At 40.2% G+C, this 13,049-nt stretch overlaps 1 protein-coding gene across 2 annotated transcripts in view; it reads left to right on the forward strand.

Moving 5' to 3' along the window:
* The window catches only part of AP2B1 (adaptor related protein complex 2 subunit beta 1), a 158,728-nt gene that overhangs the window by 113,763 nt on the left and 31,916 nt on the right, over positions 1–13,049 (forward strand). For both annotated transcript variants that reach the window (XM_082246175.1, XM_082246176.1), the window contains 3 exons: positions 4,850–4,996; positions 7,653–7,798; positions 9,983–10,112. In XM_082246175.1, the coding sequence (XP_082102301.1) occupies positions 4,850–4,996; positions 7,653–7,798; positions 9,983–10,112 (423 nt within the window). The remainder of the gene's footprint in view (positions 1–4,849; positions 4,997–7,652; positions 7,799–9,982; positions 10,113–13,049) is intronic.

Consider the following 13,049-nt stretch of genomic DNA (forward strand, 5'->3'; position numbering starts at 1 on the left):
ATACAAAAGCACTCCACTCAAGATGTCAACTAACCAAAATGCCTAGGAGGCTAAGCAAATAGTCCAATCGAAAAAGTGTATTTACCTGGCTCTCATTATTTTAGTAGCGTTTCCTCAATACCGGACTGCAAAAATCCAGGTCACGGTAAATGGAAAAAGTCTGTAGGGGGTCCAAAGCACTATGTGCAGCGTGACACAGAATGGCTCAGGCTGTTTGGTTTTATATGCTGCAAAGCTGCCTCCCTTCGGTATTCTGTGGACATCTGTGAAGAAAGGGGTTTACCAGCTGACAGTGGGCATGTGATTATTACCTGAAGGCCATTACGGTCCTCTCAAGTGGGGACCAAGAATGACTTAGAGATTGAGCTATACCACTCCAAGTACAGAGTTCATGAGCTGCTGAGGGATGCATGGGCTTTGCTGGGGTTTGGTAGAAGAGCACAGTACACCAGAGTGATAGAGTACATGGCTAGAATGGGGCTGGGCAGAAGATGCTGGCTGCTCATCAGATTTACCACTATATTACCAAAAGTGTTAGGATACCTGCCTTTACATGCACATGAACTTTAATGGCATCCCAGTCCAAATCATTTGGTGGAGGGGGGATTATGGTGTGCAGTTGTTTTTCAGGGGTTGGACTTGGCCCCTTAGTTCCAGTGCACTGGTGCACAATCATGTTGGAACAGGAAGGGGCCATCCCCAAACTGTTCCCACAAAGTTGGTAACATGAAGTTGTCAAAAATGTCTTGGTATGCTGATGGCTTATGCGTTCCCTTCATTGGAACTAAGGAGCCAAGCCCAACCCCTTAAAAACAACCCCAAACCATAATCCTACCCTCCACCAAATAATTTGGACCAGTGCACAAAACAAGGTCCATAAAGACATGGATGAGCAAGTTTGGGGTGGAAGAACTTGACTGGCCCGCACAGAGTCCTGATCCCAACTCAATAGAACCCACTTGGGATGAATTGGAGCGGAGACTGCGAGCCAGGCCTTCTCATCCAAATCAATGCCTGACCTCACAAATGCGCTTCTCGAAGAATGGTCAAACATTCCCATAGAAACACTCCTAAACCTTGTGGACAACATTCCCAGAAGAGTTGAAGCTGTTATAGGCTTCAAAATGTGGGCCAACTCAATATTGAACCCTATGGACTAAGACTTCAATGCCATTAAAGTTCATATGTGTGTAAAGGCAGGTGTCCCAGTATTTTTGGTAATATAGTGTGTGTTGTAGAATTGTCCCATGAAGTTGCATATTTTGAAACTGCTTTCTTTGGTTAAGGTACAGTGGTGTTCCTTAGAGGGGGATTTCCATTAAGAATGGAAATCTCTACTTTTCATACTGAAACCTTACTTGTGAAATACAGTAATTCTAATTTTCTAGAATCGTTTTGTATTGTTTTACTAACTCGGTTCCTGTCTTTTAAAGCAGACAGGGAGTGAAGAAAGCTCTCTCTAAATGAGACACATACAGGAATAAAATTTGCAAAGGTTCCATGCCTTTCTTTTTCAACCTTCTGTCTTTAGCCCCATTGGGATAATGATGTACACACTATATAATGGTCATCTTTGGCTTCCTTGTTACTTTTTCTATTGGGTGGTTTTTGAATGAAATGTCTTGTAAATTTTGACTAAACCATGTGGACGTGGACATTGTAATCCCTTAATAATTTGTGATGTCTTTATTATATGGGTGTTCTTGGAAAAAAAAAAGGTCTTTTGTTTGAGGCATGCGGCAAAAACTGCCCTCAATCAGTTTCTCCATGGGGAACTTCCTTAACCTTTGTAGCTATCGTGTGTGTGCATGTTTGATTGTGGATGGTCATGAAGTGCACCACTCATAAACAACTGTTTGACATGCAGTTTTCTAGCATGTCTACAGATGTCATTAAAGCGGAGTTCCACTAGTTTTTAAGTTAAAAAAAAAAAAAGTGTAGCTGCTGACTTTTAATAAACACAAACTCGCTTTTCCCATGGTCCAGCGATGCAGCCGCCGGAAGCCTCGCTCACCTCTTCCTGGCGCCGGCATCACAAGTGTGGGCACCCGGCTGTGACAGCTTCACAGCTGGGTGCGCACTGCGCCTTCTCGGTGGCCGGGCAATCTTCTGGGTCCTGTGACCTGTCCCAGAAGATTGCAGGGAGGGAAGAGGAGAGGAGAACTTCCACTCGATTCACCTAGGCAGCCCGAGCGGAAGTGGTAGCTGGGTACCTGTCAAAACTAGGTACCTGATTCCCCCCCCCCCCCCCCAAAAAAAAAATGACATGCCAAATGGGGCATGTAAGAGAGTGAGGAAGGAGTTAAAAATAAGGCAGCTGTCAGATAGGGGTTAATATCCTACTACTAAATGATGTCAACCGGGCCGCAGCTGTGCCTGATAAATCGTGACTAGAGGGGAAAAGTCTCTGAAAACATGTCAGTTGGGTCTCTAGATTTAAATACTTATGACTGCTACCCACAGTAATGAAAAATGCAAGCAACTTTCACACTTTTTTTTTTTCCAGTAAAACTGGCAGTAGTTGTAAACAACAGACTTTTTCTTTCAAGCACTTTCTCTTTACAGAACTAAAATAATAATTTTACCTTTCTACGACAGGTTTCATATTCTGTGTAAGTTTTCTGTAAAAAGTTTTTTTGGGGCGAGTGGATTAAAGTAGAACTAAAGGCAAAACTTTTTTATTTTTATTTTGAATAGAGCGAGGGAGATTTTTAACCCATCAGATTTTTTTTTTTTCTGTGTCCGATTGCAGAGATTTATCTAAACTTCCTGTCCCAAAGCCAAACAGGAAGCGAGAGGAAATCCCTGCAAATTAAAGTAATTCCTTGGGGACCCCCAGTTCACCAGAACTAGTGTCCCCATTGGAAGATTTCCCCTCTCACTTTTCTCAGCACAACCCAAAATTTAGGAATTTCTTTTACTTTCACATTCAATTACAATGGTAAACAGGAGACACAGAGAGGGTGAATCTCCCTAATGAGGGGAAAAGACCGTGATAAAAACCTGACAGGTCTTCTAATCTATCTCCACTCTATCCAAAACTAAAAAATAAAGTTTTGCCTTTAGGCTCCGTTCACATCTAGGCGTTTTGGGGCGTTTTTGGGGAGTTTCTCTGCTCTAGGATCAGCTCTCAAAACGCCCAACAAGACAAATCCTATTCATTTCAATGGCCCCTGTTCACATCTGAGCGTTTTGACGCTGTAAGCAAAACGCCCAACTCTCAAAAAAGTACATGAGCTTCTTTTTGGGCAGATTACAGGCGTTTTCCATTGGTATCTATTCAATCAAAAAACGCCTGCACAAAAAACACCTGTAAATCGCGGTAAAAATCGCGGTAAAAAAACGTGCGAAAGCGCTACGCTCAGGTGTGAATGTAGCCTTAGTTATACTTTAAGGCTAAAACCTCTCAAATTTTGACAACAAATAAAACCCAACAAGGGTTTAAACCTTTCCCCACACGGTAAAAAAACAGATTTTTTTATGGCTATATGTGTGCCAACTGGAGAGATCTCATTTGTCAGTGACTGTAGTTACTGGAGCAGGAAGTGAGGAAAATCAATATATACAATGGTGTAGCGCTTTTTCCATCTACTAATATAATCAGATTGCTGTCTAAATATCACATCGTGATCAATACTTGGGATAATTAAATCACATAAAATACATATTCAGAATTAAAATAAAGCATCTACATAGCGCATCATCGTTTTAAACATTTTATTTACTTTCTCCAAAATTTTCAAAATAACACTCACATTATAATGACGCTAAACTGCACCAAAGTAAACCAGTATATGCAGAAATTACCCTCCAGTTAAACAGTTGCAGCTCTCCTACGCCATTTATCGATCTTCCGCTTTACAAATGCGTGATGACGTCATCCAATAAGCCTCGCCCCAATACGTTTCATCACAGGGTTATCCCTGAGGAAGTCACGTGACCCGAGACGAAACATGTAGGAGCAGGGCTTACTGGCTGACATCATCACACATGGGTAAAACGGAAGATCATTAAATTGCATAGGAGAGCCACAACTGTTCAACTGGAGAGCAATTTCTTTATATGCTGGTTTACTGTGGTGCAGTTTAGCACTATTATAATGCAAGTGTAATTCTGAAAATTGTGGAGAACGTGAATAAATGTTTAAAAGGATAAATCGCTATGTATTATTTTTGACCTGTAAACTGCTGAGCGGTTGTAGAGTGCCTTAAAGGGAAAGTACCCAAATTATCTGGCGGAGATATTGGATCATTGCCAGAACACAGGAGTTTTGTTATCATTCATATTCTCTGAAAAATGGCCAAGAAATCATAAATTCTGCCAGGGTATGTAAACTTATGAGCACAAGTGTGTGTGTGTGTGTGTGTGTGTGTGTGCGCGCATATATATATATATATATATATATATATATATTCCTGTGTCATGCCTGTTCTGTACATTACATACTGCCACCTTGAGACTTTTCTGCAAGGGATCCGTGGCCCTTGGCTGCATCTTTTGAAATAAGAAGCAGGACAATGAGAGCATATAACCTGATTTTAAAAGACTATTTTTGTGTGCTTTTCCACTTGAGTAAAGACTTGTCATGTGTGTACTAGAGGGATCTCCACTAAATATTCTATATTTTGGTGAATTGACTTTGGCTTTAATGGCCCCTGAAAAGATCAGAAATTCTTCTGTTTATGATGAGGCTTTATGCATGGCTTGAGAGCTAGGGAAAAAGATAACATTTCCTGTGCATTTGAAATCAGGGTTTTTAGCATGACGTTTCAGTTTAAAGTAGATAGGAGCTATACCACAGAGTGTCCAGTCTTGTAGATGAATAGTGTTTTTCTTTTTTGGATTTTAGGTAGGACAGACATTTATTCCTTCCTCTGTACCAGCTACGTTTGCTCCTTCGCCAACTCCAGCAGTGGTCAGCAGCGGACTCAATGATTTGTTTGAACTTTCAACTGGCATTGGAATGGCCCCAGGAGGATTTGTTTCTGCTAAAGCTGTAAGTACAGCTGACTTTCTATTGCATTACATTTTGATGATACAGAATATGAGGTGTCATTGATCACTATTAAATTGCCATGCTTCAGTGGATTTCATATATCTGCCCGCACATTAGAATGACACATCATTCACATGCATAGCTTTTTCTCCTCCTAGTCCATTTCATCCGATTCAAATGTATTTAGATTCCTCAGTTCTATTCACTGGTGTTTTGTCATAAATTATAACATAATGTACCTAACCTTTTTCATACAGAGCACAGCAAGTGTTTTCAGACAATTAGGTATTCATCCCCTGCAGTGAAGTTTAGCAAAGTTGTTTAATTTCCCCATGTTGTTAAAGTCAATTACCTGCACTTACAGAGAGATTCTGAATGTGACATAAGAGGATGGCAGGGATTTTTATGTTGCCCCCTGGGGACAATATGCAAATAAGATTCTCTTGTCTTAAAATGGACTGTTTTGAAAATCCATAGTCCGTAGTACAAGCTATTGCCCTGAGAGAAAAACATCGATAAAAAAAAATAAATGCAGTGCATGTTGTGTTTTGTTTTAATGATTTATAAAGCCCCATCATCTTCTCTTTACAGAGAGCACTAAGTCATGTTATCAGCCACTGCCATCATTAGGTTTTATTATCTAACTCCTCTACAGATACGCATGTAGCCAGTATGCCAGTTCAAAGCCTATTATATACTGTTGTCATAGTTTCTGCAATTCAGTAGTATATCAGTTATGTCAAACATGTTCTTCCTGCAGGTTGTTGAATGCATAGCCATTGTCCAACCTGACACTAAAAAAATCTTGTGATGGTGGGTTGCATATTTTCTTGCATAACTCTAGTATGTCTTTAGAAAAAGAGTAAAATATTAATGCTGTCTGTAATTGGCATTGTCTGAGCAGACTCATTTATTTTCCATTCTAAAGAGTGTAAATTATATTTATTTTCCATTCTAAAGAGTGTAAATTATATGTAAACCCCAGCTATTAACCAATCTTATTTGCTCCATATTGGTTTGCTAATTATAAAATTGGACACCTTCTTGTTATACTTGTTTGATTTTTGTTTTTTCATGTACCTGTTGATCATTTTGAAAACTAAGAGCTGTCTTGTCCTTCTAGTTCATATCTTGGACTACAGTACAATTAGTCCCTGTTTTGTACAGATGAGCGGGGGAGGGATCAAAGTGATTGTAAACAATCACCTTGTAAAACAACCCTTTCAGTTTAAAATAGAAATGAAAGGCAAAGCATTTGTGTATAGATATTTTTTTTATAAGTGTTAGCATACCCTCTGTTCTCAGCTGCATAAGAGCTGGGGGGGAGGAGAAGCAACAGTACACTGATCTTCCCAGGGAATGGCTGTGCGGGGGGGGGGTTGTGTCAGGACAAGTCTGATCATTGAAGGACAGCAGGCTGAGTTCCCAGCACAGCTAGAGAATGGACCATGATGTGTTCTCCTGCTTAGTGTGGTCAGTTTAGGAACGCATAGAGGCTGGCAGGTTCACCAGGGGTTTTACAAAGAGAGCAGGAGACTTCTTTTTTTTTTTTATACAAGTACATAGTACAGCAGCCACATATCAGGAATATGAACTATTGGGGGTAACAAACACTTTAAGTAACTGAACAAAAGAAAACTGGGCAATGCTGACACCATTTAGTCCACAATAATGCTGTGTTTTGTCTGCCAACAACAGGGATAAGTGCATTTCTGGAAAATCATCAAGTATTTTTCTGTACATGCAGAGCCTTTTAGAGAAGTAAAACATTCACCCAACTATATGACTTGATTTACATGCAAGCTATATTCTGCAATGTATCACCATTTATAGTTCACATTACTGATTAATGGCAGTGTCCTTCAAACTTTAGGGGGGCTGTACTGTGGTCACTGGAAGTAGAAAAGTTGCTGACATCGCGGGGAAAAAAAAACAGTTACCCATTATTGGTGTCAGTGGGAGGAATCGTGCCTCATCATTGGTGTCAATAGTAGTAATTGTACTCCATTGTTAGTGTAGTTGGGAGAAATTGTGCCCCATCATTGGTGTGAGTGGGAGGAATTGTGCCCCATCATTGGTGTGAGTGGGAGGAATTGTGCCCCATCATTGGTGTGAGTGGGAGGGATTGTGCCCCATCATTGGTATTGGTGGGAGGGATTGTGCCCCATCATTGGTATTGGTGGGAGGGATTGTGCCCCATCGCTGGTGTCATTGGACTCCATTATTGGCATCATTGGAAGAAATTGTGCCCCATTATTGGTGTCAGTGACAGTGACTAGACCGAGATCTTTATGTTAAAACAAGGGTGCTGAATCAAGAAAGCTCAAAGCCCCATGCCCATTGTAGACTAGCAGGTTTTTATTTTCTGTTTCTAAATGTTACTGGGAAATGAAAACTGATGTCTGATCAGCTGATGGCTATTGTAGTCATACTTTAGCAGTTCTTTGCTCCAGGTTTTCGAAATTGGCTCCCCCTGTGTAAGGTAGCATGCTTAGCGTTTTAAAATTTGTAATATTAACAATTAAACTCTCTTGGCAAGGATGTCTCTATTTTAATATGTAAACATTTTATTTTCTTTGAACACATCAAGTCAAACATTGCTGTGGTCTGTTAATTGGATAATATCCTTGTAATTGCCATATGGGCTCTTTCCTAGGTTTGGCTCCCTGCTGTGAAAGCAAAAGGACTGGAGATCTCAGGCACATTTTCCCATAGGCAGGGGCATATCTACATGGACATGAACTTCACCAACAAGGCTCTGCAGCACATGACCGATTTTGCCATCCAGTTTAATAAAAACAGGTTAGACACATTTGTGTGTGGAAAACCAGATAACAGAGACCATACCAACTGATTTGATTTTCCTCCTCTGGTTAAACATCAGAGTTATTTCAGTGTTCTTTGTTAGATGCTGTCAACTATGGCAAAAAAAACTCTTGGTGTTCATTTTTACACTTTATAATCCATCCTTTGGATATTGTTAGCAATTTCATTGTCTTGTATGTAGGTTAAGTCCAGCCAAGTCCTTTTTATTAGATTTGTTAGATTTTTCCCTTACTTCTGTTCTGCTGACATACTAGCTTTTAATCCCCACAATACCATATTTTGCCTAATCTTAAGGGATGTTGTTGGGTTAGTGGAAATTTATGGATGTTTGTGTTTTGCCTCTGACATGCGTTTGCAAAGCGTTTAAAGGTTTAGGAATACAATATTTGAATTTTGAGTTTAACTGTATAGGGTAACGTTTATTATTACAATATTTTTGTTTTAGGCCTCATGCACACAGTACATCAAAAATGCCACTTATAGGGCTCATTTACACTTTTTCAAAATGTGGCACTGGACACGCTTTTTCAAAGCACCTGTTGCTAAATAAAATTGTTACCTTACAGTTCTGGTCACATGTTTTTGCTTCGCTTTGCTTCAAATATTTTACCCCATGTTGCTTTCTTGGTGCTTTAAAATGTCTCCAAAGCCTCTATAGAAGTCTTTGACAAAGCTCGCTTACAGCACCTGTAGCTTCTGAGGGGCTTTTATTCAGCATTTGCTTCACTTTGTTGTGGAAGTATTGCAGGTATGAAATATCCCAGGATGCACTGGGAAACCAACAAGCAATCCTTCTGGTTCATATGTATATATTCTGGATGTGTCTGAAGCAGATGTCACATCTGATGTGCAGCGCGGAGCAGCAGGAGGGTGAGCGGGGTCCCGACTGGAGCAGAATACACACAGGGCATGTGCCAAGCTTCATTTAAAGCATCACCAAAGCATCAAAAAAGCATGTTCAAGCAGTAGAATAATGTGTTGAAGCAAGTGTAAATGAGTCCTTACAAGTATTTGACTTTTTTTTTTTCCTGCCTCTAAATGCCTCGCAATGTTAGCCTATGTGTTCATGCACACACAAACCTTTATGTGACTTTGGGGATGGGGTGGCAGAAGTAGAAACGCATCAGCTGCAAGTTCAGGTGGAACAAACCCACCAAATGCGTTAAACGCACATCAAAGCTAGTGCGTTTAGGCATGTTTGCGTGGTAATGAATTCTAAAGGGCAAAATAAATTAATATTCTGGCCAATGGAATGCATTACCGCCAAATGCGAGTTTGTGCATGCAAAATGCAGCTTTAGGCACATTTTTTTCAGCTACATTTACTTCCTCTGCAGCAGAGGCATCCAGGGAAGGAAAAAAAATGTGCTACGTACATGAGACCTTATTCAGTAGGGACTTTTTTTTTTCTTAAGGGCAGTAACTCCTAGCAACCAAACCTAATTTACTCTGGTGGGGTCAAGCTAGAAAAAATTGGTGCAGCAAGCTTACCAGTGCATTCATTAGAGCAGAGAATGTTTTATGTGCCAGAAATTCTGATTCTGGCTATTGTAGAAGTAGGATGAAGGATTGTCAAGTTTATTAACTTGGGCCAGACGAGATTCAAATCGTTAATGGGGCAGGCTGAATGTACCAAGTTGATTGATCAAATTGGGTAAAACCAGCCTGCTGGATTCTCTTGCGATTATCGCTAGTGGGTATAGCTGCTGGTAGCGATAATCGCAAAAGAATCCAGCAGGCTAGTTGTACTCAAGTTGATCGATCAACTTGATGCATTCTGCCTGCCCGTTATCGTTTTGAATCTCTGCTGCAATAGCTGCTAGGGATAATCAATATCTTCTCCCGGCGGGGGCGGCTTCCCTCGCCCAGAGCAGACAATTGCTCGGTAGTAGGGATTCCCCTGTCAGCACTTTGTTTTGATGGGGGTTTGTTTGAATTTCTTTCCTGCAGCCCGTGGTTGCAGGAATGAAATTCGCACCATGTATGGCCTGCCTTAGGGAAAGAGTAGTGTGCAAATCACTTTAAATGAATTATAGTTCATGGCACTATGGGTAATGGCACTTTACATGTCAAAGCTCTGAGAGCTGCTTTATTGAATTACCTAGGCTTTTTAAATTGTGTTCATATAGCTTCTTTAAGTATGTTGTTTGTGTTCTCTCAGCTTTGGAGTGATTCCCAGTGCCCCACTGGCTATACATACACCCCTCATGCCGAACCAAAGTATTGACATTTCCCTCCCACTCAACACCCTGGGGCCTGTCATGAAGATGGAGCCACTTAACAACCTCCAGGTAATTGAATTGGCTTTAGTAACAATGCCATTGATATATGATGTCAGGGGAACTTGTAAATGATTGGCTACAGTATCATCTACACTGGCACATTGGAGGGAGGGCTGCTCTTTCATTTTACTATAAATAAGAAGCCAGATCCCAGCAGACATTGTAAGCATACACAGTGATAAGAAAATGCTGTGTGCTTCCAAGGCTGGGGCGCACATCCACTCGAGCATATTCATTGTATAGAATAGGAGCTCAGATGGAAACTTTGGTTAATTTATTCCCAATGAGCCATCTGCTCACCCCATTCATTCGAACTGATGCAGCTACAGAAATCAATTACATTGTGCCACCTATGCCAGACATATAACGAATGACTCTACTATCACTTATATGACTACTCCTGTTTTCCAGGTGGCAACATTCCAAATTTGTAGCACAGATACAGGTGGCAATATGCACCGGTGTTAAAAATCCATCTGGGAGCTTAAAAATCTGTGTGTTAAATGCTGGTGATGTTAGGACAGTGGTGTCCAGTTCTTGTCCTTGTGGGCTGCCAGTAGTGCATGTTTTCCTCTTTACCAAATAGGAGAAGAACTGTATAAATAACCCGTATAAAGCTTAGTACATACTGCTAGTTTTTTTTTTTGTTTAACCTAGTGGGCTGAATGAAAAATAAAACTGACAGCTCAGGTTAGAGGCGCTGTACTAACAATCTAATAGTTTATACATAGTATAATAATACATAATAGTTAGTACAGCGATCTCCCTGCTGTTTTATTGTGTTCTGACAGAGGGGTGGCCCCTGCCCCCCCACTAGGGCACTCCAGACCGGGAGCTGGTCAGCAGACATTTTTCGGTCATGTCCCTTCGACAGAAGCCAGCCAAATAGCCGATTTCTGTCAGACCAGCTGCAGTACTCTCGGACCGAATGGCAGCTGGTTTCTATTGAACTGGCCAATGACATTCGGGGCTTAAGAGACCAAAGTTATTTATCTTGCCTTTTGAATCTATTGAACACCACTTTTCTGAAATGTAACCCCTTGTAAAAAAAAATCTGTTCACTTTGTATGCTTGAAGGTCTGTAAAGATTTTATAAAACTTAAGATTCAAAAGAACTTTTACGGTTTGTCTATGAAATATATTTGTATTTTAAAAGTGCAGTGTCATTGATGAAGTCATAATCCTTTTCATATCACTTGAACTTGTACACCTGACACTTTCAAGCAACATTTCTTATATGTTGTACAATCATGTGCCACTATCCCTTTCAGTTTCTAATTACTACCTATATTGCTTACATTTACCTTATGTATAACTTTTGAACACACCACAAAACGAATGGGGCGTCACTGGCAGACTGTGTCCGCAGGGGCTAAACATAAGCATAAATTCTTCATCTTGAAAGCACTGTAAAGCCTAGTACACACAGGGCAAACGTTGGCCGTTTCTAATAAACCGGCCGACATTCAGTCCGTGTGTACTGGAGACTGTCCAACAGAAGCCAGACGTTTGGCCGGCGTCTGTTGAAGGGGCATGGCCGAAAAAGGTCTGACCGGATTGTTATGGCGAGGGGCCTTCCCTCTGTCAGAACACAATAAAACAGCAGGGGAGATTGCTGTACTAACGTCAGATTAGTACAGCCGCTCCTCTCGAGCTGTCAGTATTTTTTTGTCCAGCCCTGCTGGGTTAACGAAAAAATTTTTACTAGTGTGTACTAGTCTTTAGATTTCTGTAGGTTAGATGTAGATCATAAACAGAAATGCAAGATCACAGAGCACACAGACCTGTGAGAATCACTTTTAATCACAGATAAATGTAAAAAGCAAATTGCACTTCCAAAGAAGAATTCTGTCTACTGCTGCAGCTCTACTATATCTGTGCTACCTGTCTCTACACAGTCCTAACCAGGAAATTATTCACAAATATCCTTCCAGCTTCCATGTCGGTTTTAATATGTATCCCATGATACATACATACCCAACATATCCAAGTAATTGCCAGCATCCAATCAAAAGACTGCACTATAAAATACAGTGCAATTTGAACAGACCTGAATATTGTCAGTGCATAAATTGGAGTACAACTGTCTAGTGTACACTAGCAGCTTTTCTTCAAGGTAGTCCTACACGTGACTGTGGTAAAGAAAAATGAATGATTTATAGATTTGGCTATGGTATCTGTATTGGCAAACTGACAAAAAAATAACACTTCCCTTTTGTCTATTGAAGGACACAGTTTCTGCTTTAGATAATCAAGTTCTGGGTATAATGCCACCTTCAAGAGTGGGATGTTGGGTACAAATAACCACTTACATGTAAAAATCTTTATTTTTGTTGCTGAAAAATTACTCCGAACCCCAAACATTATATATTTTTTCAGCAGAGGCCCTGTAGAATAAAATGGTGGTTGTTGCAATTTTTTTACAGCACACAATATTTGCGCAGCTGTTTTTAAAGTGCAGGTTTTCAGGAAAAAAAATATTTTAATGAATTTTGGTGCACACAAGTGCAAAATAATTCCCAATTTTTTTCACAAAATATAAAAAATTATGTTATGCCAAGTAAATGGATACCTAACATGTGCTTTAAAATTGCATACGTTCCTGGAATGGCAACAAACTTCAGTACCTAAAAATCTCTATAGGCAATTTTTTAAAAGCCTTTACAGGTTACCAGTTGAGAGTTACACAGGAGGTCTTGCTCTAGAATTATTGCTCTCGCTTTGACGTTTGTGGTGATACCTCACATGTGGTCCGATCACTGTTTACGTATGCGTGCAGGACCTACGTGAGCATTTACATTTACGTGTGATCATGGGGGACACTTTTAAAAACATTTTCTTTTATTTATATTTTTTACATTGTACCTTTTTTTTTTTTTCTGAACTTTATTGCTATCACAAAGAATGAACAACATTCCTTGTGATAGCATGGGGTGTGACAGGTCC

The sequence above is a fragment of the Pelophylax lessonae genome (genome assembly GCF_965119305.1).
Source record: "Pelophylax lessonae genome assembly, chromosome: 2".
Taxonomy (NCBI): Eukaryota; Metazoa; Chordata; class Amphibia; order Anura; family Ranidae; genus Pelophylax; species Pelophylax lessonae.